The 27863-nt window shown below is 37.0% G+C and overlaps 5 protein-coding genes across 5 annotated transcripts in view; 2 read left to right on the plus strand and 3 right to left on the minus strand.

The window, feature by feature from the left end:
• The window catches only part of LOC126759737 (trithorax group protein osa), a 125119-nt gene that overhangs the window by 38930 nt on the left and 58326 nt on the right, over positions 1–27863 (plus strand). The window lies entirely within an intron of this gene.
• On the minus strand, positions 1883–4480 carry LOC126759767 (uncharacterized). Its single transcript, XM_050474871.1, has 4 exons — positions 3713–4480; positions 3385–3579; positions 2662–2870; positions 1883–2596 (listed from the first exon to the last, which is right to left on the minus strand). Exons 1-4 carry the CDS (start codon positions 3821–3823, stop codon positions 2086–2088), a joined length of 1026 nt encoding a protein of 341 aa, XP_050330828.1. The 5' UTR covers positions 3824–4480; the 3' UTR covers positions 1883–2085.
• Positions 7486–8713, minus strand: LOC126759774 (sepiapterin reductase). The gene has a single exon (XM_050474884.1). It carries the CDS (start codon positions 8506–8508, stop codon positions 7690–7692), a length of 819 nt encoding a protein of 272 aa, XP_050330841.1. The 5' UTR covers positions 8509–8713; the 3' UTR covers positions 7486–7689.
• LOC126759775 (sepiapterin reductase) lies at positions 12965–14236 on the plus strand. The gene has a single exon (XM_050474885.1). It carries the CDS (start codon positions 13261–13263, stop codon positions 14050–14052), a length of 792 nt encoding a protein of 263 aa, XP_050330842.1. The 5' UTR covers positions 12965–13260; the 3' UTR covers positions 14053–14236.
• LOC126759751 (splicing factor ESS-2 homolog) lies at positions 14217–16209 on the minus strand. Its single transcript, XM_050474852.1, has 3 exons — positions 15796–16209; positions 15354–15715; positions 14217–15287 (listed from the first exon to the last, which is right to left on the minus strand). The coding sequence occupies exons 1-3, from the start codon at positions 16103–16105 to the stop codon at positions 14457–14459; spliced, it is 1503 nt and encodes a 500-aa protein (XP_050330809.1). The 5' UTR covers positions 16106–16209; the 3' UTR covers positions 14217–14456.

A 27863-nucleotide genomic window follows, 5' to 3' on the forward strand; every position in this document is an offset into this window, starting at 1 on the left:
GATTGAGTATTAAGCGTGTTTATTTTTTATTTTTCGTTCTTAATATCTTTTTTACGCGCTTATAGCCGACCTTAATATACATTTAGTGAAAGATCTAAATTTGATTAGTAACGAAAAGTACATGAATACCGTGTTCTTTTTCTCTTTTGTGCCTAAATGTAGGCATTAAATGCTACTAAAATGTTACCTAAACATCACTACAAATATAATATATTTACGAAATTAACTGTTAAACCGATTATGAATAAATGGGTGTAAATATTGTAAGTGATAACAATAAAAATACCTGACTACTTGAATAATGCGAAAGATTAACAGCCCGAATTGGCGGTTTACTAGCTTATATTTTATTTTTGTCTTGAAAACGCTGCCTGCATATAGAGAGTGATCCATTTGAGATTCCCTAATTTTTTAAAGAAAAAACACAAATTTCAAATTTATTGGGAAATGTTTATTATCATTCGAAAGAACATTCTTTGGCATTTACTTTTTGAAGATTATCATTTTCAAATGTTGGGTGTGGCTTCGTCTTCCCACTAGAAAAAGTCAAACGGTATGATCCAAAATGTGAAATTATCATTTCACCGAAGTTTTCTATCAATAAATCCGTTGATTGCTGCGATGTGTGGTAAGTGGCACCGTCTTGTTGAAACCAAATGTCGCCGAGATCACGAGCTTCAATTTCAGGCATCAAATAGTCGATTATCTTGGCGCGATAACGGTCACCATTGACGGTTAAGTTCTCACCGGCATCATTTTTAAAGAAATATGGACCGGCACTTAAACCACTCCAAACCGTTGATTTTCTGGATGAAATTACAGCTCTTGAATATCTTCAGGTTTCTCTTCGTCCCAAATGCGGCAATATCCATTGAGCCAGAAGTGCCAAACAATACTGAACAACGATAACATGACATGTTATTGTTAATTTGGGACTTTACCTGGAAGTTCTACGGCCTAACCTCACGGTGTTTTTATAAGCACATATGTAGATCAATACAATGCGTTGATCAGCGCCCTAAATCATAAACTCTTTTTGCACGTATTTTTTGGTTCCAATTGGTCTAACCCATAAGCTAACTGCTCCCCATGGTACCAGATTTAAATCTCCGGACAGACCTTGTAACTTTTGTTACTACCAGTTGAGCACCCGGCAATTCAATGACTGGTGACATTTGTCGCTTGAACTTCAAATGTCTTTTCATTAGAAGAAAACTCATTCAAAGTTTATAATATCATTTCAATGTGAGTATTATAGCACTATTTCTGACAAAGACTATGCTGAAATTTCCAGGCAAGCCAAAAATACAGACAAAGTGCATTGGATTGCAGTCGGTTCTTACGACAGGCATATTCTACCCGCTGCCCGCTGGTGGAAGTTCTAATGTACAGTATTTTATACACATTTTATATTTTTTCGCCGTCTCGGATAAACATTAACAAACTTACACAATAAAAGGACAATAAACAGTGCAATTCCTCATGACCGGATACCCATCGTCGCAGTGTTTTTGTCCATAGGGGAGCTGTCCATATATGAGGTCGTGACCAATACGAAAGTTTAAAATGTATTCTTAGAATCAGAAGCTGCAATTCAAAACTATGTTTCTATTAAACTAATAAATGCCAATGTCAGCCAGAAGTAATGAATGACAATTATGTCATGAGTTGCCGGTGAGCGCAAGACAATTTGTTTTCTGTGATCATTTTACGTATTATTCTTAAAAAAACTGTCTGAAAACACCAACAAATAATAAGAATATAAAAAAACGGGGTCTTTAAATGGTACATAACTAAATATTACTGAATTAGTGTCCGTATTTATGTACGGTTATAGGAACTGCTTTTATAAAATAACAATGAAAACGTTGTGTTCGTGAAATTTGTCCAATTATGAGAAATGTCCGACTATGAGCACGGTCTGAAATGGGGAATTTCACTGTATATATTTTTAATATTTTATTTATAAAAAAAGCCTTAACGAACTTAGACTAACGAAGGGGTTTTATGAAAAATATACATGCAACTACTATACATTTAAAGAAAATAAAATAGCAAGTTCTTAGCTTTGCGATTTGATAACCACTAGTAATAAGCCGCCGGCTCATTTTGTGGTTTTTGTTTGAAGTACGCCGCCATGCGTCCGGGTTTAAAACCACAATCCACCTTCACTTTATACGGTAGCGGGTAACCGGCTTCATGTGAATAATAATCGTCACTATAAACTGTACTGACTTTACGAAATTTCGGATTCTTAAAATGTTCCGGCACATAACCCAATTGCTGGTACGTAAGTTGTGCAGGGGTATCTGCCGTTTCCACTAATTCTTCTTCGTCGACTTCTTCCTCTTCCGACAGTGGTGCTGGTGTAAGCTTTGGTTTTTTGAATGTAATAACATTATTCTTCAGTTTGAAGAGATTTTCCTCTGGTACATTGGAGAAGGTGATTTTCTTCATACTATCAATCGGCTTCTTCGCAAAACCATAGGCCAGCTTGGCTTCTGGCACTGCTATCGCTTTATTAGCCTGCAAAGCCAGACTTATGCTTATCGGATCGGCAGGTACTGTGCTGTCTTGTGGTTGCGCATAAGTTGCACTGATCAATTAGAAATTTGAAATGAGTTAAGGAGAGAATTAAGAGCGTGAATGTTAGAGACTTACTCAGGTAAAGGATATGCGGGAATTGTCGACGCCGACGAGCAACCGCATGATGACGACTTGTAGGATAATGATGGTGTTGATGGCAGTGGTGCTGGCTTATAATAGTCACCTGTTTTCGGTGTTTCATAAACTGTTGATGTTGGTGGATAATAACTAGCACTTGGCGACGGCGCTGAGCATTTACATACTGAATTTTTCGGTGCTGGCTTCTATTTGGACGGAAAGTAGAAGAATGATGTTATTACTAGATGGATCGATGTAAAGCAACAAAAAGCGCGACAGACGCGTGCGTGTGTGATAAGAAATAAATAGAGACGAACGCAAGATTGTTGACTTAAAGCGCACGTTCAACGAAAATAATGATGATTTCGATGTTGTTTGTATGTTGATAATGTTAAGCAAAGAATGAGCATGATGTCGACACGAAGTACAGTCAAATGACGCATATGGAAGATGAACTACGCATATATGAATGTGGAAAATGATGACAGTTGAGCTACTCTTACGTATACTGGATGGTATGAACTATGGTAGAAATATTTACTAATCATTATTTAGTACTTATGTGCTTATGGGTAAATATTCAGTTTCGACATTTTCTAGATTAGTAAGACGTTTATGTAGACGCTTAATGCATTGATGCTTGGCGTTAATCATGGCTGCTAGTGCTTTGCGTTTTAGTAAATTATTCCATTTTCGAAACCAATGAAAAGTATCACGTACTTTATTACTGCATGGCTTGGGCAATGCAGCCGGTTCAACGAATAGCTTGTCGCAGGAACAGCTGTTGCCGATGGGTGTGAGGTCCAACTCTGGATTAAGACAGCCATGACGTGGTTTAGGCCGCACGAATGTGGGTTCCTTGCACTTGGCACAGTAATCGACGCCTTTCTCTTGGCAGACACAAGCGGCATTCACCTGTAGATACAGATATTATTCAATAATTTTAATGAAACTATTTCAAAATTCCGACTTAACAGCCGTATTTGAATAATATTTTTTATTTGTTTTCGTTTTTTTATGAATGTTTAACACTTTTCATTAAACTCACCGCTAAAATGAACACAAAAATCAACAAAAGTCCATAGCATATGGATTTCGGTGACATTTTAATAAAACGTTCTTCACAAATTGTGGTCTCATAAACAATACATATAGACATAAAAAAATGTCAACTCTTTTCAACCGCACCGTATATATTTTTTTATAATAACGACTTTTTCCGTTAAATTACTTCCATCCAAAGCTCCGATGTTGCATAGTCTACCGCCGTTCTGTCTTTGAAACGGTTCTAAAAATGTTTGTTGTTTATATAACGTACCATTATTCTGATCTCTAAATCTGCCATATGCATCGTCCATTTGCTTCGTGCAGAATTGCGTGCTTCGAATTCTCGTTAAATTAGATAAAACTTCAGTTTGCTCTAAGCCAAGTCTTCAGCAATAACTAAGTGCATGCATACATATATACATACAAGTATGTATATAAAAAGCTGAAAGTTGGCGTAGGTGAGCTTCAGCGCTTTATTTATTCGCTGCTGAGTGAAGTGGTGTCTCTTTGTAAACAAACCTAAACGTCAAAAAGTTTCATTAATACTTTCTTGCAGTAAGGTCAGCTAGAACTTATGAATTACAATGTGGGATTGAGCAAATAAATGAAAAGCACATATATTTCCGTAAGACCTTGTTCTTTTACACTAAGGTATTCTACATGCTTTTCTAAACTGGGGAGTTTTCTACTTATTATTGATGGTTAAACTAAAACATCCTTGGTTGTTATTACCTCTAGTATTGTGGAATCTCGAAGTAACCCCTTAAGATTTTATAAGTACATATGCAGTCTCGGAGTAGTGAATGTCAGTAATGTCTCCTTGATTTCCAAAATTCAATAGTATATAAAAGATCTGTTCACATTCATAGCGTTCAATTTAAAGCTAACCTTAACAACCGACGCCAATATTTTGAGTAATCGAAACAGCATGCTTATAAGTCAAAGAAATCACTATAGTTTCCCTTATATCTGTAAAAAAAATTGTTAAATCCATCTGTATAAAAAAAAATAATAATATTGCCAAAAAAGTTCTTGCGATTACAATAGCAATGTGGGCATTAAGCTTCAGCTGTAACTAAAGGGCGATCCATTTCGAGGTTTCCTACTTTTTTTTAGGAAAACACACAGAAACTTCAAATTTAATGGCGAATTATCATTCGAGAGAACATTCTTTAGCATCTATTTTTTGAAGATTATCTCTTTCAAATGTTGGTCTCGGCTGCTTCTCAGATGGTCCATCAGTTAAAACCAATTTTCGATGACTCGTTCGAGCATTTCCACTAGTAACTGGCGAATGACATGTGTGATGTTTTGCTCCAAGGCCTGAATCGAAGCGGGATCGCCCGCATAGACTTTAAACTTTACATATACCCACAGGAAAAAGTCTAACGGTGTGATATCACACGATCTTGGTGGCCAATTGATCTGCCCAAAACGTCAAATTACCTGCTCACCGACGTGTTCTCTCAATAAATCCATTGTTTTAAGTGATGTATGGGACGGTCGCCGTCATCATTTTTGAAGAAATATGGACCGATGATTCCACCGGCCCACAAACAAACCAAACCGTTGTTTTTTTCTGGTTGAAACGGCAGCTCTTGAATATCTTCAAACCAAATTTGGCAATTTTTTTTGTTTACATACCCATTGAGCCAGAAATGGGTCTCATCGCTAAACAAAATTTTGCTCGAAAAAGTCGAATCTTCTTGGAATTTTTCAAGAGCGGGAAGCGATGACGCTAGGCACGGTCGAGCGGCATCAGTTCTTGGAAAAGTTATATTTTATATACTTTCAATTCCAGATCTTGATGTAAAATGCGTTCTATACGTCCGTCCGATTTGCTGTGACGGCGCCGAATCGACTCTCCGAGGTCTTCGTGCACACTCTTAGCTAAGGCTGCTATATTTTCTTCACTGCATGTTGGACATGGTCTATTCGGTCGAATATTATCCAATAATGAATGCTAGATCTGTAGAAGCTTGCGAAACATATACTTTACAGAAGGTGAGTTTTCGTAATAAAGTTGAACAATTTCTAAACGTTGTTCAGGCGTAAGTCTTTCTATGATGAAATGATGAACAAAAATAACATGACAGCTTGACACGCTGTCAAAAAAAATGGCTATTGAAAAAATCTCTACTCGGATCACCTGTTAGAAGACAAAACCTCAGATCGCTTTGATTTTTTGCTTATCTTTTGTGTATGTTTCTTTGTACAATGAATTTTCAGTTTTTCGACATTTCTGTTTTGAGTAAAATTCGCCATTTTGTTAAATATAATTGTCATTGTCAATAATGTCAGTTTACCATATGCATAAGTATGTGCACTATAACGAAGAATAATTCGTAAAAACGATTTCACTTGTCAATGCTTCTTTAAATCTGGCTTTTTGGCGGTTTTTTCTTTAACTGTTTCTTGTCCATATACTATTTATATATGTACCATATACGTTATATATTTAATTAATTCTTTAACGTAATTGCACACTTACCGCCAACAGATTTGTTCTGTAAGTACATAGCAGAAAAGTCAGCTCTTAGACTGAGGGAATGAATCCTTCCTTTTAGTCGCCAGTAACAAGGGGCATTCTATGATACTTATAGTCTCCGTTTCTTTCCATTACCAAGACTTTTCGAAACCCTACAGAGTTGAATCTAAATTCTGCCCCAATATTGCCTTCCCTTCCCGAGAAGAGTGGGATAGGGACGAGGTAGACAAGTGCGAAAAGATAAGCATCCATACGGATGATTTCAAACTAGCGAACCGACTGACAGGTAGTCTCTTCTCTGCTAAATTAGATACATAAATCGCTTTTCATCTACCACACCGCTGTAGTGTCTTCTAGGCGGATTTTACAGCAATTCAAGAATTACTTCTTGCTCTGACAAGGAGTGTACGAACAACGAGGAATATATTTTTATATAATAAAGATTGCCAGGCGAGATATCACTAAAGTCTCTGAGAGTTTCATCTAAGTTAGTGAAAGAATACCTTGATCTTTTAGTGGATCTAACATCCTACTTCACAATAAACTAGCAATGGGTTTCAAGACATAGTGGTATACCAGTGAACTGTGAATGATAACGAAACCAATGATATAAGAACTAGGAGTACTAACAGGTCACTGCCTAATAGGCAAACATGTTAATTGATTAGGAACGTCATATAACGACTATAGCTGTCAGGACATACATAGAAGATGAGGAAACTATCAAACATCTTCTATGCGAAGAGTCGCAACTATCGTTCATCAAAAGCACGGGGTGGTTCAGAGAGAAACAAATATAGTACCTAATAAGTTTTGTATGTATTGGGCAATGTAGATATGAGTTTGAATTGTTTTTCTGGTTTTTTTTATACGAATCAAAATTTGTTTAACAAATTTCTTTGTTTGATAAGAATTTAAAAAAATCGAAGATATTCTTCAGTTGCCTTTCTTGTGAACTTTTGTGTAACTATTGAAGTGTTTTGATTGAATATCTTTGAAATTTTTAGTCCCTTTTTTAATTTTATACAGCAATTTGAGGTTAAAGACGACATGTACTTTCCTTGTCTATGAGTTGATGACCTTATCTAAAATTCGCCACTTTCGCACACAAACCATTTAAATTCGACTACTTTTTAAAACACGTGAAAGTTTTTTAATGAAAAGTTTTTGTCGGTGGAAAGCTCAAACTCTAAAGCTTCTACTGTGTCTAACTATACACTGATAACTTTTGTGCGAAATTAACTCTTTGAAAGCCCTACAAATTTTCATAACATTAAAACAACACATTTTTCGCTTTCTTTTTCCTTCTCGCCATCTTCGATGTCAGCAGAAAGAATTTCTTGTATTATTTTATTTATGTAATCATCGTTTTCATTAGCAAAATCACCATCAGTTAGCCGGGTCAACAATTCAGCAATTATTTTTAATGAAATATTATCACACATTATTTTGGGAATAGTGGATGTGAGATAATATTTCATTAGTGCTCCTCATAAGTTGAAAGTGTCGTAGTAGTCGACATCATGTCCTGAGATAAAGGACATTTCCTGCAGAATATTGATCAACTTGAGCGAAGATTGCTTGGCGCTGACACGTGGCAATTTCAGTAATTTTTCATTAATATTCAAATCTAACAAATCGACCAAATTGTTATTCAAATCCAATTGTGGCTTGTGTGTTTCCATAATGCCCGGCGAATAGCTGATAACATTGACCCCATTGCGACCCTCTTCATTGGCCATTGACCGGAAGTACATATCACGTGCCTTAATGCAAGAGCACATCAATGCATTGAAAACGAATGGACGGATCATCAAACTCGATGTGATGTTGATGACCAGTTTTGGTGTCTTCGAAAGTTGTGGTGCCGAAAGGAAGGCCTGATTTAGCGCAACTGGCGCGTAGAGATGTTCCTGTACGAAGGATAACCATTTGTCGGCTGGCTCAGGTTCCATCAATATATCAGTTGCCAAAACGCCCTCATTATGTATTATAAATGCGAGTTCGAAATCACAGCTGATATTGCTGTACTTTTGTAAGATAGCTGCGAGTAGTTGGCCGAAGTAAACACCATTGGTCTCTTGCCACGCCTTAATGGGCCAGCAAATTACGTTAATATCACGTTCAAGGAATTCGATTTCTTTTTTCACTTCCTGCATGTTTTCTTCAGACACGTCGATGAGTATAGCCAATGAGCCGGCGCTATATTGGCGACACATTTCGATGGCCAACGACTTGCCCAAGCCATTGGAAACGCCACTTAGTATGAAGAATGTGCGCTTGCTTAAATCCTGTCTTTTTGAGGACATGATTAGTTTTTGTTGTGTTGTGTTTTTTTTATTGCTATAAACACTCAGTTTCTTAGCACTTTCACTTTGCTTCACCGCTAATATTTATTTGTAAGTCCTTTGCGTATGAAATAATTTAAATTCAAACAAGATTTACTTTTTTTAAAGTCAATTAGTTGAGTTGTTCGACCACCTTAGACTGCACAGTTGAACTGAGAATGAACATAGCTCGTCTTAGGCTTTTTAAAGTAGAAATGGTAGGCGAGGCAGACAATCGAGTCAAAGGCGAATCAGTCATAGACATAGGGGAATCGTGTTGCCGAGCAAATAATCTGAACATGAAACCGGTGATAAGCGGCGCAATGCTGATAAGCAAGCGTGTCGTAATTGGGTTGGAGACTGAGGTCCATATTTGTTCATTGATTCGCGAACACAGTGAAAGCCCCAATAGACGGTCGTTCCAAAAAGCAGGTACATATGTATGCCTTCTTGGTGAAGTTCAACAATGTATTTTTTCATTGATTTTTATTGAAATACATGCAGTCTTCTTTCTTTTTGATTTAGGTTTATTAGTAGTATTTTTCCGAATTTAAATCGAATTAAAAAACATTGCGAAGAAAAACTTATTTGAATTTATGCTTGAATTTTGTAAAGTCGTACTTTTTTTTTTCTTTCGATTATATTTGTAATTTTAATAAAAAAAATTTCGTCAACTCTTTAAGGCGATATCCCTTATGAGTGGCCGTAAAGTAACTCGTTGTTCGCTTATGTGAGCTTTCACTGTTACTTCATAACAGTTACGACAATATTTTTATGGGAGCGTGGCGCGCTTGAAGATGTTTTCAATCAGTTTACATAATTTAGAATTTTTTTTATTTTTTTGCGGCAGATATATATACATATATATGTATATATGTATGTATGTATGTGAGTTTTTACATATACATATGTAATATGTTAAGAATAAAAAAGTAAATATACATATATATATATAAGACCTTATATGTTCGTTAAAAAATAAAACATCTTTCATATTAGTATCTTCAAATCTTAAAACACAAATATTATTTTATATTTTGTAACAATCCAAAAAGAATGGATTACTTTTATTAATAATAATGGGTTTAGATAGATAGATAGTAAAATTGAGGCTTTGCACTGCGACCTATGGTCTATTGTGCCCTCCCCTACATCACAAATGGTCACAAATGTCCAGCAACCTGAACAATTCCAGGAGCCTGCTGGACGCGACTGAGGTGATGTGATCCCTGTCTACTTAGATGGAACCTAGGACCTTGAGCTTGCTTCCGCAAATTGCTGAGCAATCCAGAATCAGGTGTTCTGGAGTTTCCTGTTTCATGTCGCAGAACCGGCAGTTTGCGCAAGAGACTATGCCCATGATAGACAAGTGCTTCCTAAGCGTGTAGTGCTCAGTACAGAGCGCGACAAGGAGGCCGAATTTGTACCGGGGGAGGTTGATCATTACCTTAACACTTACAAGGTTGTACCCTCCCAGAAGTAGCTTGGCATAGCGCATTCCTGCTGCCTTCTACCAATGCTGTGCACTCCCCACTCTCTCCTCCATGCGGAGAAGCTCATTTAAAGTGTGGGTCCCCACTGCAATGCATGGTTGTGGCCCCTTCATCCTGGACACTGCCGCAAAGTGGGCTAGTTTGTCGTCCAGATCATTGCGGGCTACCATTTTATGGCGCGGCATCCACATTAGGAGTACCTGGTTGCACACTGATAGGCGGTTGAGCCTTCCTATACATTATTCCACTAAAAGCGATTTAACCTCATGCGCTGAGATCGCCTTTAGTGCCGCTTGACTATCACTAAGTATAGCGATAGTTGTGGTGGAGATTGAGTTCTGCACACTGACTTATAGCAAAGACTTCTGCTTGAAAGATGCTCGGAAACAGTGCCTTCCGGTGTTTTCGATCTGTCAGTGTACCACTGGAAAGCGCTGCGCAGTAGTATGTCGAGCGTGGAATCTTTCCACTGCGACTTACTACCGAGAGTAACTCTGAACTTCTTTGTAAAATTAACCCTCTTCCTAACGACGTCCCATAACATCTTTGCGTATATTTTGTCGTTTTGCTCATTAACAGTTTTTTTCAACAATGAACATGTTTTCATCTGTGAAAGAGTACTTTAATTAATGGCCGTTATCCTAACCACCACAGAAGAATCCACTTGCATTTTTAAGTCTAATTTGCCTCAAGCATGCTATTAGATGATGTTCAGGCGGCAGACGATAGGCTTTCATGTAAATATTATCTCTAATCTACATCTTGACATTGATCTCTACTCTCTACCCTTCTCTTTATGTCATAAACTGTAGACGTTTTGGAAAAACGATTGGTACAGAAACATTCTCGAAATAATTAAGTTTTTTTTTTAGTTCTAATTTCGCTTTTCCACACTTATGTAAAACTGGTTGTTTATTGCAATACAATTTTCTTTAGCTCCCCGCACCACTAAAGTACATAATTCTGTGCAGGGTATTCTCACTGCGCATAAAAGAAGCTTTGGTATAGGGCATAGACCTCGCTCACGTGCATGTTTACATCTATACACGCATACATACATACTTTAGCGAGAAATCTTGAGCATAAATTTAACTTCGGTTTTGTCAGCGTATAAGTGACTCATGCTCGTGTGCTCCCGCGAAGTGTTCAAATCAGTGAAAACCTTTTTTACGATGCGTGTACTGTACCGTTATTGCGTTTCCTGTTGTGATTTTCTGATGGAACAAATAATAATATGCATGTATGTACGTATGTTGATTAAAATGGTGTTTTGGCTGTTTAAAGCAAATTATTAAAACGAGTGTCAATAACATACTTGGAACTGTATGGGTTATTGTCTAGCTGCTGCTGTTGCTATGTGGGGTGCTAGTGAAGTATGATTTATAAATATTTTTAAATCAAAAGTACAGAAACTTATAATACATATTTTTCCCATGATATACAGACAATTCTGTGAAATCTAGCTTTGTTCTTTTTTATTCCAGCAATTGGGTATTTGTTTTCAAGTTAGACGTCGCCTTATCTATTGTACTGCGCTTCGATTTCTTCCCCGAATTTTTAGTTGAGTGCATTGTTTTCTAATTTTTCTTTTTACGCTAAGTCCTTGGCATAATTTAATATTTTTCATGGGACGTGCTTATTTTTTATATGATTGATAATATTTTGCCAATTTTCACAAAGTTGGAGTCTGTTTATACTGTTTTTTTATTTTATATTACAAAGTGCCCCAAATATTATGTTTTCAATCAAGTAAACAATGTGACCCAAATAATTGGACTGAAAACAAGTTTTTCAAATGTTTATTCCATGGTTCCTCCGCGTGTTAGGTACAATTAATAATTATACATCCCGATGGGGTTTTCAAAGCTTCGTATATTTGTTTGTTGGTGTTAAGATCTTAAGATCTTGTTCCATGAAATATAAATTGATTTCGGGTTGAGAATATTCTACTTTTATGTACTGCCTTTACAAACTTCTCGCTGTGAATATTTTTAACGATATTTCATTTGTACATCTTTAAATTTTCTGAAGTGCCTTCAGTGAATTTTGGTTTCGGCTCATTTTTGGAGCGCCATCCGCTAGTTTGGGGGACATTTGCGACCTCATATACATAAACCCACGTTTCGAAACCAGTAATGATGCGTTTGATTACTGTAGGCTCCTCATCTACGTTGTCAAGCATCTCTTTTGCGACCTCTATTTGACGACGTGTGAAAAAAGTTTCAGGTTTTTTAGAGGGAATCTAGTATTGAAACGCATTCTAATCAAAACATTAACCAATCGTCGTGTTGGACGATTTTCAGGCACAGTTTCTTTAACTTTTCGATGTTCTCGTCATTAACAGAAGTGGATGGACGACCCTCATGAGGCTAATTTTCGTTGAGTTTCACCCAAGTAGTTGTATTCCCCAAGAAACTTCTGCAACATTTTCAACGATTCCGTAGTCGCAATTGGATTTAGAAACGCACAATTTCATGCAAACTTGTTCAGTTTTATTCCATGGTAAAATAGTTGTCCAATTCCAAAAAATTGTCAAAACAATATCAATATGCACCTATCTATTAATTTTCATTTCTGGCGAATAATTTTTTATAATCCCTAAAAGGTAAACTTCTCCTTAAAAATCCGTTTTGTCTCGAAATCGGTTTCAGACCCATATATTCTAAGGCAAAGCTGTTCAGAATGATCGCATTGCGACTTTAAAAAATATCGACCCGCTTTAATGAATATATACCCATATGTATGAAGAATATAACAACTTTTAAATTTGAAAGTGATAACCTTTTAGCTTTAAGAGCCAATCACTTCAAGATTACTTTTCACTCATTCATATACATACGTATGTATATGTACGTGTATAAGTGTGTATTCAGTGCAATCAACGCGCTTACTCAATAACTCTCAAAGCATTGACCGTTTACAACAACCACGGCCCCCTTGCTATAGATACCTATACTCGTGTGTGCTATGATTCAGCTTGGTTTGGCAGCTGCGCTTTGGAGTGAAATTCGTGAATTTTATTGCTGTTGGTGAAGTACCAAAACGAAGGTCAACCGCTAAACTCATTGTAGCGTAAACAGCTGGCAGAGAAGGCAAACATTTTTCAAATTTGTGCAACAAGTTGTAATATTTTGACAATCATCACTTGTCTCAATAAGTGCAGTTCAAAAAATTTTACACAAAACAGTCATAAAAACATATAAACACGAAATAAATTACAAGCAAGAAAAATCAAGCGAAAATGGTATTGGATTTGGAAAAACGTACTTATCTATTTGTAACAGGCGCATCACGTGGCATTGGACAGCGTATGTCCATTGAAGTTGCAGCCAAATTGAAGCCGGGTTCTATAATCGTGCTCTTGGCACGTAGCGAACAAGGTTTGTTAAACACAAAAGAAAGCATCGAGGCATTGGGTAATGATTTGAAAGTGTATACCTACTCGACCGATCTGAGTCTCGTCACAGCAACACAATTCCGCGAACTGTTGGAGAAGTCATTGAAAGGAGTAAAAATAAGCGACTTTGAACGCGCATTTATCATACACAATGCTGGTACAGTGGGTGATGTGTCGAAAAGTGCCGTGGACGTGTCCGACGCCAATGTTTGGCAACAATATTATTATGTGAATGTTTTCTCTGTGATCTCGCTGAATTGTGAGTTTTTCCGTGTTTTTAGTGGTACACCCAAAGTGGTGGTGAACATCACATCAAAATGTGGCATTGAACCATTTGCATCGATGAGTTTCTATTGTTCCGGCAAGGCAGCTAGGGAGATGTATTTTCGTGTTCTCGCCACCGAACAAGCATTGGATAATGTGGTTGTATTGAATTATGCACCAGGTGCAATTGATACGGAAATGACAGAGCAGGTTCAGCGAGAATCAACCAATAAGGAATTGGTTGGTCTTTTCAAAAAGCAACGAGATAACAAAACAATGTTAACTCCAGAACAAACAACGGCAAAATTCCTACAGGTGCTACAGGAGCAAAAATTCAAAACTGGTGATCATGTGGACTACTATGATGAGTGAGAGAATACAATTCAAGTATGCAAAATCACAATATAATGCAGGGAAGTGCTACTTAGGTCAGTCTCAAATTTTAGCAAACATTTACATTTAGCTCTAAATAATTGTGCAAAATATATACAATAATTCGGGTGTACATAAATTATAAATAAATATAATGGAAAGCATTTTCGGAACTTAATATAAATTTGTTTTATTTATCAAAACAATTATATTTATAATAATTTAGTTTCAAGGATTTTAGTCAACTATCGTTACTTATTTCATCAATTATTTTTATTCTTAAATATGCTTATTAGTGTTTTAGTAAACTTGTCCTATGTTACCACACATTCGCTTTTGTACGCTTACTTGTAAACTAATTTATATAATTTCCATTCATTTCCGCAAATATGCTTTGCACCAGTTTAAAAGAAATCTGAGGCACGCAATCGTTTTGTAGGAATTTTCAGCAAATCATCGGTTAATGTTGATTTGCCACTACTAATCTGTTTCGGCGTGCTTGGCGCGGAGTTGGTGCCAGCGCTACCTGATGGTGTTTTACGGGCTTTTGGCATTGGTGCGGCTCTGTGCATAGCTTTGCCTGGTGTACGTTGTGGTGTGGGCATAAGCGGCGTTGTATTTAAACCTAATTTGGAAGTGGCTAGTCGTCTTGCTGCCGGTGACATTGAAGCCAATCGTTCCATATTTGAACGTATGAATGGTGAATTAATATTCTTACGTGCTGTATCAGCGGCCCTTTGCTTTTGCGCACGCATCTTTTCACCAACTTTTTCAGCCAAAGCCAAAGCAATATTTTCACGTCGTGAATTTTCAGTAATTGTGAAAGCAGGTCCCACATTTGGACGTACTGGTGTGTCAGAACCATCTAGCCGAAAGGGTGTACCTTCAATTTCACCCCACGTCATGAGTGGTGAAAATGCTTCACCTGGCCGTGGCGAAGGCGTTTTCACTAGACTGAAACCACGCACTTGAGGACCTTCACTCTCGTTTCCGGGTGTTATGACGTTGCCATCTAAGCCAATTTTATTCATAAGCGCTTGTGATTGGGATTTAACTAATTCGCTGTTTGCCTTTTGATTAGCTGTTTCAGCAAAAGGATTTGAATTGAGGCGTGTAGCATTGTGCTTTATTATTTCGCGCCTTTTTGCAGCTTCCACACGTTCTCTCTCGGTAAGATCTACACCATCGGGGATGTACATAATGGAGTTTTTATTTGTGTATGACCAAGTTTCAATCTGTAATAATAGAAGGTCAACATGTGAAAATTTGATAAGCTATATGGTCGTAAATACATGATTTACCTTTCTTAAAGGATCGGGTTCTTCAAACTGTTTTTCAATTGATGGCAAAGTTAAAGCGCGTGCTAATTTATCGGCTGACAACTTTTCTTCATTATAAAGCACGGCAAACTTTTGTCGCAATTTCTCGTCAGCAGTATCTATGATTTCTTGGAAACTATAATTGTCCTCGCTGGTGTAATGCTGTAAAAATGAATCCAATGAATGTTTGTCTGATATAGACTTAATTCCCTCGTCTATTCTTGATGTTTTAGAAGAAATGGATAGAGTGGATTTGGGTGTGTCTGAAACATCATTGCTATCATGTCGCGGTGTCACAATTCCATTCGCACTTGCTGGTGTCTCAAATGTAGCTGGAGACATAGCTGTAAATTAATATAAAATAAGTTATAGATATTCGTTATAAAAAGTATACACATATCTTTCCGACAGATTTTGTACATACAGCTTCTGTCGGTTGGTCTGCGACCACTGTATTTGGCCCGTATTGCTTCCATTTGTGCATAGTCTTTACGCTCCATCGCGTCCAAGTAGTCATTCTGTGCACGCAATTTGTCCAAATGTGGAAAGAAATCCCGTTGAATAATTTTAGAAAGCTCTTCGATGTACATTTCCTCTGTGAGTATTTTTTGTTTAGTTTTTTTGCGCACTGCTCCGGACAGAGGAACTTTGAAGTCTTGCAAACCCTTGTCACGTTCCTTAAGTTTCACAAGAGCTTGACTTCCAGGTGTGTTTGGCGTAGATGGTTCACTCATTTTATTTGTTTTTTATTATTTATTTTTTTGGAACTAGAATTATTGCCAAAAATTATGCGTATTTCACAAACAAACGTTTAAGTAGTAAAATGTTGGATGATAGTAGCAGCAGCTGATTTTGGTATTTACAGTGCTGCCAAGTTCGCACTATCACATGGGTGGGAATAGAAATTATTGTGGATCGTATATTGTTGTTGTATAAATTGGCGGAAATACTTGTAGTTGTGTTTTATCCAATGTTTGCGTTCACAGTTAATAAATTTTATATTTTGTGTTTAAATATGTGATTAAGAGTGTTATCTTGTATATAGGTGCTATACTATTTGTTTAGCAACATCCAGAATGTAAAAATGTAAGTGACTTGTTACAATTTTTAACATTCTTTTACAAATGGAAATTCATAGAAGTAGATTACAAATTAGGAGAAATAAGCTTTGCAATTATATACATACATATCTATGTATGTGTGTACAGATATGAATTGTCTTGAAATGGGTTAGTTGTTGTTGCAATGGGTACCTTACACCCGTTTGTATGGAGTTTTAAGGATTAGATAAGTTGTCATCGACGTCATCCAATGGCAGGCCTGTTTCGTCGGATTCGGACCAAAGGGAGAAGGGTGTTAGATAAGTATGGTTAGCAAGGCATAGGAGGCTAGTGTTATACGGATACCCATTGCACGCTGGACACTTATTTGTTATGTCAGGTTCTATTCTGGATAAGTAGAAGTTTAACAGTACAGTATCCAGCTGCGCAAGGGTCACTCTAGTTTCTTGCGGCTACTCGAGCTCTTCGTTTGCAATGGATGGTGGTGAAATGGGATAGTGTTGGTAGTCGATTCTTCATACCATTGTGTATATTTGGTTGTAGGCATTCTGATCTTTGTAGACTAGTACAGAAGCCTTTGAAAATTATAAAAAGAAAGAAATTTATAGTAGGATGAAACCATCGCAACCGATTAAATAACAAGCATTAAAGTAAAAATAATTTATGGGCGATCTGAGGTCGGGAAAAGGGTAGGGGAGGCGTGGTCGAATTTTTAAGGGTTAAAAACGGTTTATCTCGATTTCTGGCAAAACTATGAGCCCTATGGAAAAAATTATATGACTATGTTGTAGATAATTAAAATATCAGTAACTTTTGTACATATATAGACTTTTTTTTATACATAACCTCGACATTTTTGTGAAAAATTTAAATATCCATGTTTATGGTTTTTTATTTTCATCTTCTACCCACTTTCGTTCATTCACGAAATTTTGAGTAAACTTACTTACTTATGTCCCGAATACAAGTTATTTTTTAATTTAAAATATTAGGAAAGGAACCTTATATCGACTTAGAAGCAAAAAAATTTTAATCAAAAAATCTCAATTCCAAATTTCAGATATTAAAAAGAAAACCAGTAGGCTCTATGTTTGCTGATATTTCTACTTTCTGATGGTTTACAAAATATATACATTACTGTGGTAATTTGCTTAGAAAATGAGGAAAAAGACACCACTTTAACCGTGTTTATCTGTCTGTCTTTCTTTATATATGTATGCCAAGTAGTCCCACAATTTTTTAGATGAAGTTTTCCTTTCTCTCCAAGAACCTCATCTGTCGGACCAATGTAGCATATAGCTGTCATACAAACCGACCAATTCAAATCAAACTTTTTTATTTGACAAGATACATATGTCTTTTCACGAAATTTGGAAGACATTATTGTTGAAGTTAATACTTCAATCTTCGAATATTGTTTGGATCTGTTCACTATAGCAAATAGTTGTCATACAAACTGTGAAGGGTATTATAGCTTCGGTGCAGCCGGAATTTATTTTCTTCTTGTCGATTTGAAGCTGATCCCGCAATTATTTTCGGAGATACGAACTATTTGTAAGAATTTTTTAACTTAGTGTAATCGGTTAAACGCTTTTTTCTCGAAACGTTCGATGTAAAACTCTCATGCGACTATTATTTTAGATATATGTATTTGACAGATAACGATCGAAGAAATAACAAAAAACTATTTTTTTTTTTGTGAAAAATCAAAATATTAATTGTAAACAAAAAAATCTTGCTCACTGCCAGCCACTTTTTTCGGAAGTTTCCCTGAGCATCGGCTACGGAATCAAGCGAATCTAAAATTTTTCAAATGAGTCACCGATTATAAAAATAATAAAAAAAATATGTATTGCTCTTCAGAAAAAGTCCACAAAGAAAAGTGTATTTTTTGACTTGAAATTTTTGTTTAACCTATTAAACCTAACACTTTATAAGAAGAGCACGGACAAAGCAACAACTAAACTAGCTACCAACTTCTAAGCAATGATATAATTCGAAATAAAGCAATCTGATTTAGATATTAAGATGTTTCATCGAAACTGATAAGTATTAAAAAATTTATGTACTCCGTTTTATGAGTATCCAGTCGTCGAATGTCACTGCATGCCAAACTTGCTACTCCATACACTTCCATATTTAGTTGAATATCCCAAAAAGTTTGGTCGTAAAACTTTCAATACCGCAATATCGAAAATGTTTTGTCAACTCCAACAACAACAAAGCCACTTACTGATCTCCGCAGCAAACAGGAAGGAAAATTTGTATGAGTTCCGCCAGTAGCGCAAGCAAACAAAAACATACGAGCATCCAAACGAATCACAAATCTGTTAACAGTTGGCAATAATATTCTCATAACTTCTGGTGTCCCTTTTATGTGCCTTTCTTTCATTTCATTGCTATTTTGAGTCGAACGAAGCGACAGTGTTGTGCTCGGCATTTCCAATTGGAAGCAACCGAGGGCGGAAAGTCACAACACACGCGATCAAATGCAGCTGTATGAATGTGTGTCTGTTTGTGTATGTGCGCGGAGTTGCTTTTATTGTTTGCATATGCCTATGAATAGGAAACAAGAGAAAAACATTTCATTCACGTCATCGATGGCATTAATTTTCGAACATTTCATCACTCTCAAAGCTGCAACAAAGAGGCAGGATCGAGCCAATGAAGCTACCTTATGGTTTAAGAGTTGATGGTGCAGCATGCAACATATGAAAGGGCAGTGCATATGCCACACACATTTGTAGACTGCATTTGTATGACACCCAGAGGCCCAACTGCAGTTGTTGGTGCCTGCGAGCAGCAGCCAGAGCGCCTCCACTTTTAATTGCTTTTAACTTCCTATTGCAAGCCCAAATAGACTTGCACTGCCAAGCGTATTGGAAGTGATTATAAATTTTCGATGGCTGCTGCTGTTTGCTTGAATTTGAATTACGCGCTCAATTTCCGATGAATTAAACCGCAGCATTGCCCGCCTTGCCTGGTGTTGTGACAATGATGTTGAAGCCAGCCGCAAAGTATAACCGAAAGTGAGCAACCAGAAGTAGTTGTAGTTGGTTTTGTTGTGGTTGTGTGCTGGCGCATGCCATTATGCGTCGCGCGCTAATTGATGAGCCAAAGTAAATGAACGGTGGCCGCAATTTGTTGTGCATTCTTTGATTCCTATGGTAGCGCATGCAACAAGTACATTGATAAATTGTTAAAACAAACGGCATAAATATTCGGTATATGCCAAGTGTGTGTGTATGTGTGTCTGTGCGAAATAAATGTTGCTGAAATTGTCAGCAGCAATGATGCGACGCACCAGCAACACTTTATAAAAAACGAAACAATAAATAAATACCCGCCACACACACATACATACTTATGCACATAGCTGCCGACTACTTAGAGGCTTAAAATGTGTCCATTTTTCGCTATAAAAATGCATAAATTTCGTAATTTGCTGTTCACGCCTCGTAAAAAAATGCCATTTAACTTTGTTGTAAGTAGCTGTGACAGTAGTTGCAACATTTATCAGTGGTTGTCACAAAGGGGTGCCACACATACATACATACATTCACAAATACATATGCCGCACATATATGTTGCAAAATCAAATGCAGCGTCCACACTTGGCGAACGCTGTCAACGCTTAGCAGGAGGCAAGTGCAAAACGAGAGATTGCTTGAAATGTGGCACAATCAGGTCGATAGAAAGAGATCATTCTTTTTTTCTTGTACTCAAATGGTGTTGAAATTGTCTAAGTGTTTTCAAAGGCTTTTCAGAGGATACAATCTTGGCATTAATAGTAAGCGGAGTTATTAAAACGCAAGCTTGTTTGGCGCTAAAAATTGGAAATTATAGATAATCCCAGATCGCACCTTTTACCTTTGGGAAGAATTTCCATGCAAAAACATTATTTTATCGGTCATTTTGTATGTCAGCTACATGCCATAGTGGTCCGATCTGAAGAATTTGTTTGGAGATTGTACCGTTCGTACTATTAAAGTACATGTATACAATAATCCATGCAAAATTTCATGAAGATGTCTTTTCAAATAAAAAGGTTTTTCATACAGGGACATGGTTTTGATCGCTCAGATTGTGTGACAATTATAAACTTCAGTAGTCCGATATCGGCTTTTCTGATTATAATCAGCCTCTTGGGTAGAAAAAGCAAAATTTCAGATCTTTATATGAAAAACTGAATGACTAGTTTTACGGATATATCAGCAGGCTGAGTAGTAGGCTGTAGTCAAGGGCGACAAATTTGAAAAGCCGACAAATTTTTGCCGAACATTTTTATTTCGATTTTCTGAATTTTAAAAAATAATATGCTAGGTACACTGAAAAAACAAATTTTAAAATGTTTACAGAAATTAAATTTCTTATCAAAATTGTCCGGAAAGTAATAGGAGTTGATTTAAAAAAATTTATTGAACCAATCGTTACAATTCTTTAAAATCGTTCAAAATAGGCTCCTTCTGCATCAATGCAATTGAAGGCGTCAAGGAAGGCTTCCTCCGGAATAGCCTTGAGAGCCGAAGTGCATGATGCTTGGATCGTCTCAAAATGCCTGCCTTTAATCGGTCTTTTCAGGCAAAGAAACAACGCGGCTGCGGAAGTGTTGGGATGCCGGCCTTGGTTAGGTAGCTGTTCACAAGAAAGGCGGTGTGAGCCGGGGCGTTGTCGTGGTGCAACTTTCAATAGGCTGTGACGTCTTGTCGGACACGATTGACCCTTCCTTGGTGTCTGTTGAGGACTTCCATGTAAAACTTGGCGTTGACGGTTTGTCCAGGAGGAACAAATTCATGGTGGGCGATGCCTTTGATGTTAAAAAAGACAATGAGCATCGTTTCCACTTTTGAGTTGCTGGTTCTTCCCTTTTTTGGGCGAGGAGACGCCGGAGTGTGCCACTCGGAAGATTGCCCCTTTGTCTCGGGATCATACTCAAAGATCCATGACTCTGTCTTGTGTCATGTCTCTGTCGCAGATTTACAGAGTTTCACACAGAATTTATTTGCGAACCTCTGCTTTAACGAACGCTGCATTTTCGACTTGCACCATCCACTATCCAGGTGATCGGAGATAACTGACCATGGATAAATCGAGTCAGCTCGTTACGCTGATATGTCAAGTGTGATCCATTTCGAGGTTTCCTACTTTTTTAAAGAAAAAACGAAAAACTTCAAATTTTATGGAAAATGTTATAATTTGAAAGAACATTCTTTGACATTTATTTATTGAAGATTATTTCTTTCATATGTTGGCCGCGGCTGCGTTTCAGATGATCCATCCGTTGAGTCCAATTTTCTATGACTCCTTTGAGCATTTCGACTGTTAACTGGCGAATGACACGCGTGGTGTTTTGCTCCAAGGCCTGAATCGAAGCGAGATTGTCCGCTTATACATTTCCACTTTACATATGCATTTCCACAGGAAAAAGTCTAACGGTGTGATATCACATGATCTTGGTTGTCAGTCGACCGGCCCAAAACGTGGAATTATCTGCTCACCGAAGTGTTCTCTCAATAAATCAATTAATGCGATGTGTGGGAAGTGGCGCCATTTTGTTGAAATCAATTGTCTGGCATCAAATAAGCGGTTGTCATGGCGCGATAATGGTCGCCATTGACGGAGACCACACCAAACCGTTATTTTTCTGGTTGAAATGGCAGTTCTTTGAATCTCCTCAGATTGCTCTTCGTTCGAATGTGGCAATTTTGCTTGCTTACATTAAGTCAGAATTGGGCTTCTATGTATACACTCTCACCTACGGTTGTTATATTTTCTTCACTGCGTTCTGTATGTGATCTATTCAAATATTATCCAATAATGAATGCTGGGTCTCAAGATGGGTGATGGTATTGCGAATAAATAGTACGCTCAGTGGGCCGATTATGTTGACAATAAGTTAAGCGGAGCATGCGAAACACATTCTTTGTGTGAATTTTCGCAATAAATTTCAACGTTTTATTAACGTCGTTCAGGCGTTAGCCTTTCCATGATGAAATGCCAAACAATACTGAACAAAAATAACATGATAGCTTGACACGACTCACGCGTGATCTGTCAAAAAAAGGCTATTGAGTACATTTACTTTGATCACCCGTTATTTCATGGGGTTTCCGGTCGTTTCATTACGGGTGCTACAAACTTCATGGCTAACTTAATTTAGCTTGTTCAGGATATAATTAGATTATGTGGAAACTGCCTGATAAATTTGAAGCTCTTCTCCCTCGCCACAATACCTTTTTCTCGCCTCGTTTCCTTTTCCAACTTAGCCTCTTCGGACTGAGCCACCGTTTTTTTCCGCTTGGTTTTACAGGCGTAATTGGCTTTATAAAAAAGACAACGTCCTCGAAAAGTTCACATCCGGACCCCATTGGAAACATGCTCTTCATTTATCACTTCATTATAGAATTGGGTTTAAACGTTATAATCTATACTAATAATCACCGTACCTGGCTTTGCAATGGCAACACTTTTGATGCTTACTTAACACAGTCTATTGTATGTTTTTGACAGTGAATTAAACACATATAAGGCTCTCCGAGATCTCCTGATAGCTGAATGACACACAATTCCCATAAAGATGTTGGACTTATTCAGTGAATGCTAATTCTTAATCATATTAACTCGTTCCCCTGCTGTGGTTATTATTAATAAGAGATCGTATCTTCCGAGGTCTTATCAATTATATACATTCAGGATTCCAATAGCGTGTGCAAACCCTCTTTTATTCCTAGTGGATTATGTTTCTTTACCTAGTGAGAAACATGCCTTAAAAGATTAGTGGTATGTAAAATACAATAATTAACTCGATCCGTTAAAAAACCCGCTAGAAATCAATCATTGAAAATGCCTTACACTTTGACTTTTTTTCGAAACATATCAAATTTGGCACAGTTGAAACATTATTTGTTGTACCGATTAATCCAACATTAACCAAATATCGAAGGTCAAAAATACTGCCGCATGAAAAGGTGCCTTAAAAGCGACCTCAAGTACAGGCGTTTCCTTTTTTATTGAGTAACTGTTGCATAGATAGTCAAGTAGCTAATAATTCTTTAACAAGCGTGGGCGTGTCTAACACATTGACTTGTGCACGCCGATTTACATTGTTGTAGCATACACACATACTAACACATGGTTTAGTAGGTATGTAAGTATGTATATGTGCTGGCAATACTTTGTGTTTACATTATTTATTCCATAAGGCAATCGTATTCCTTGCACACGCGTATTGAACCATAAAACCATGAAGGCACGCATGGTCTCCTCCCGGCCGCAGCATACCGTCCCTGAAATAGTATAAGCGTGTTGGCGCTCTGTCTACATAAAAGGGGTGCCACGCTCGACTCAACGACATTAAAGGTTGCACAGCCACTTGAACTTGAAATAGAAGCAAATTTTTGTGTATTGTCTCTTGTCAAAAAATACGATGAACGAAGAAAATTTATGGGTGTTTCAAAAACGAGCTATAAGATAAGATTTTCTACAGAGATTTTACAATTAGAAAGTAGAGACCTTAGGCTCGGGAATTAAGATAATGTTGAAATAATGATATAATTAAAATAATTGTGATAATTTATCGTTTGCACTTTGAAAGAGGTTTGGCGGAGCTTATTAATATGATTTTTGAGAAAATCATTCTTAAGGTAGAGCTCAAACGAATGGAACTGCGCTAATATATGATTATTGTCGAAAACAAATTTTACTGAAATCGCGGAAAACGGCTCAAAGGAACAAAGTACTATTTCATTAAAGAATGCATCATGCGACATATCAATAATAACTATGATAAAATAGCAATAATTTAGGCATCCAATTACTTTCGCCTCGATCGTACTCTAGGGATCTGGCCATCCACGCCTTTTTAATGATCTCAGATTTCATGAGAATGCTCACTGGGATGAAATTTAGCGGCAATGAAGAATTTGCCGGAACAGGCAAAGTTTAATACAAATAATAAACCGAACTAAAAATTGGTATTCAAAACCTGGAACGGTTTACAGGTGGCAACTTGTATAAAAGAATTTTCTTTGAAACGATATAAACTTTTCCGCCTTTCTGATATGTTTCTTTGCAAATCAGTCGGAAGTAACACTCAGGAGGAGATGTACTTGGCTTTACTTTGAAAAAATATATGGTTCTTTAACTATATTCGTCCGGTTTATCAAGAGACGGCATAACTCGATTATCATTCCATTGTTCCAATATTACGGATTTGCGGGGGAAGCTCTAGTTTTTTTTGTATCTTTTTCAATACATTTTGTTCATTTGAAGGGTAAACAACAATAATTTTTGTCACTTAAATATATCGAATTCTGTACCTGAAAAAGTCTTTTGCGAGTTTTCTTTATAATTCTTACTACTGTGATCAAATTGAAAGGTGAATTTTTAATTTATATTTCGCGTGTTTTTCGAATTGGTAATTTTTTTCTGTAAGTTGGTAGTACTGTTACTAGTGTTTGAGATACGAGTGTTTCAGAGAAGAGCGATAATGCACCATCTCATACTGCATTGGTTATTCGTGATCATTTCGCCACATTTTCAACTAATATCGGACCGCAACCACCGCATTCGCCTGATTTACCTTCATGTAACTTCTGGCTATTCAGCAAATTCACATGACCACTCCGAGGACATCGTTTTCACTCATTTGAGGATATAAAAGCTGAATCGAAGAAGGCTCCGATGGCCATCGCGGCGGAGGATTTTTCCAAGTGCTATGATGACTGACATAAGTGTATTGCAGCGGGAGGGGATTACTTTGAAGGTGATGAAATGGACAAAATTCACCTTTCAATTTGATCACAGTAGTATATGATGAAAACCTCAATCAAAAGCCATCGTATTTTAGCGTAAGTTTATGGTAGGTAACCATACCCTTGCTGATTTGCACCATATAAAAATAGTGATTTTGGCTTGCAAGACGAAAAACGTCCTGGGTGGCCAAAAAAGTTTGAAGATGAGGAACTGGAAGCATAACTCGATGAAGATTGATGACAAATACAAGAAGACCACGCAAAAGAGAGCAGAGTTACCCCAGTAGTAATTTCACAGGAAAGCAAGGAAACTCGAATCCAATACGATTTTGTATGCTTTGTTGTTTGAATGCTATAAATAATTTTGTTTTTGCATATGGATGTGACTGGTAATGCATTATAGATCGTAAATGCAAAAACATATTTAAATCCTAGGCAACCAACGGCAAAGTCGAAAATTCATGATGCCAAGATAATTCTCAGTATTTGGCAGGATCAGAAGGATGTGCTGCATTATGAGCTAAAACCGGACGAAACCATTAATGAAGAATGTTATTGGCCACAACTCATCACATTTAAACGAACAAATACCGAAAAACGCGAAAGGATGTGCTGCATTATGAGCTAAAACCGGATGAAACCATTAAAGAAGAATGTTATTGGCCACAACTCATCACATTTAAACGAACAAATACCGAAAAACGCTCGGGATATGCGACTAAATACGAGGCCATAACTTTTCACCACAACCCTCAATCTCATATTGCAAGACCGGTTGAAAACCATATGAAAAATAGTCGCTAGGAAGTTTTGCTTCACCCACCTTTGCCCTTTTCAATGCAAAACACCCTCATTGGAACACGTTTCATATCAGACCAGGCTATAAAAATTTGGCTTAATTCATTATTGACCGCAGCGCAGTCCTTTTGGGATATAATCCACAAATTTTATGAAAGATGGGAAATGCTAAAGCTTTAGATGGACAATACTTTGAACAAAATAGTTAGTGAAACGACTGTATATCAACCTCATCTTATAAAAGAAGAAATCCTCTTTAACATAATGCCTTCAAACTTCAATGCAATGTGAAATTAGCTATCCAAGAATTGACACCGGTGCACCACAAAACAATTCTACGACAACATGTAAACTCCTTCACTCAAATCCGTTATGCAGATAATCACAAAAATGGGTCACTGCTAAACGTCAAAAGGAGCAATGTGACACCGATGCTGGCTGTAAAACCATCAACCAGAAGGTAATTTTTGGATAAAGACCGGCGTACAGCCTCGAAGATTTACTGCTTACAAGTTCAATTCACTTAGAATCGATAAACCATTCAAAATATGCCGAAAGACCTACCGCACGCATGTTGCTGTGCAGTGGCAGTTCAGCTGTGAGGCGGCGGCTGTGGCACGATCGATTCATAGATGAGTTTCACAGGACTGCGGAGCCACAGTGACAAACCTAACAACACCAGCGCCAACTAAAACAACAATACATAATAACGGTGACATCTTGAAGTGATAGGGGAAATGTGTGATGGTATGTTTGTAAGTGTGTGTGTGGATAAAACGTGTGGCGTAACTCAAGTGGCTGAAGTGATCTGTGGCACTTGAAAGATGCTACACGTAGTCGAGCGAAAGTAGATTTTGTGATTTTAGTTTCATTTCGTTTTCGTTTTTTGTCATCAGATCTTTGTTTTGGCATTTTCGAATATGATACCAAAGCGTTATTTGTGTGACAAATGAGACGAGGTAAAACAAACAAATCTGTTTACACTCGAATTGCGATTTATGGCTAACTAGTATATAGAATCACTTTCAGTTCGCCATTCAGCGTTTGTCTGTTGCAGTAACAGATTATATATATAATAATATATACATATATACACATGTATGTGTGTGTCGCTCTTTACTTTGGCACTTATTTTGTTTTTCCAAGCCGTTTGACTAATTTCAGCGGATATGAGGACATTCGTTTTTCGACTCTATATTTTTTGCCGACAAACGCAGCCGAAGATCAGTAGGAAGCTAAAGTAATAAATAATTTTCTTTGTTGTTTTTTGGCGAGTAGAACAAATTATGTAACTTCTTAAGTCTTTAGAAATTGCATTTACCAGCTGTTGCCCTTAAACATATATTTTTTTATGAGAAGATATATAATAATTAACCCGAGTTTAAATATTGAACTTTTTATCATTAGTTCCATGGCATATATGTACATACTAAATATGAGTTTATGCTTCAAAAATATCTTTCACCTTATTTCAATACGTACATATGTATATTACTTTATTTGTGTTCTCTTGTCTATGTTTCGAAAATTGCCGTTACTAATGATTTAGCTGTCATTTTCAGAAATGTCACGCCAACACAAGGTTGATGCGCTTCGGATTTTTCGGAAGCGGTGTATATAATCGCATTTCACGTACAGTCAATCATTTTGGTGATTTTTGTTAAAATATAATTTTCAAAAATATACCTATATTTCAACATAATTTAATTTTCCAAAACCTTATTTTTGCTCACGGCAGGCATTTGGTTGTTTTAAAAAATACTAAATGCAATACAGATCTTTAGAAAGCCTTGACATTTTCCAAAAAAACGAAGTTCTAACACAATTTTATAAAAAAAAAAGTTTTATTGCCCTTTAGAATGCCCTACTTTAAGATCTGC

Source organism: Bactrocera neohumeralis, chromosome 5 (assembly GCF_024586455.1).
Source record: "Bactrocera neohumeralis isolate Rockhampton chromosome 5, APGP_CSIRO_Bneo_wtdbg2-racon-allhic-juicebox.fasta_v2, whole genome shotgun sequence".
Classification (NCBI taxonomy): domain Eukaryota; kingdom Metazoa; phylum Arthropoda; class Insecta; order Diptera; family Tephritidae; genus Bactrocera; species Bactrocera neohumeralis.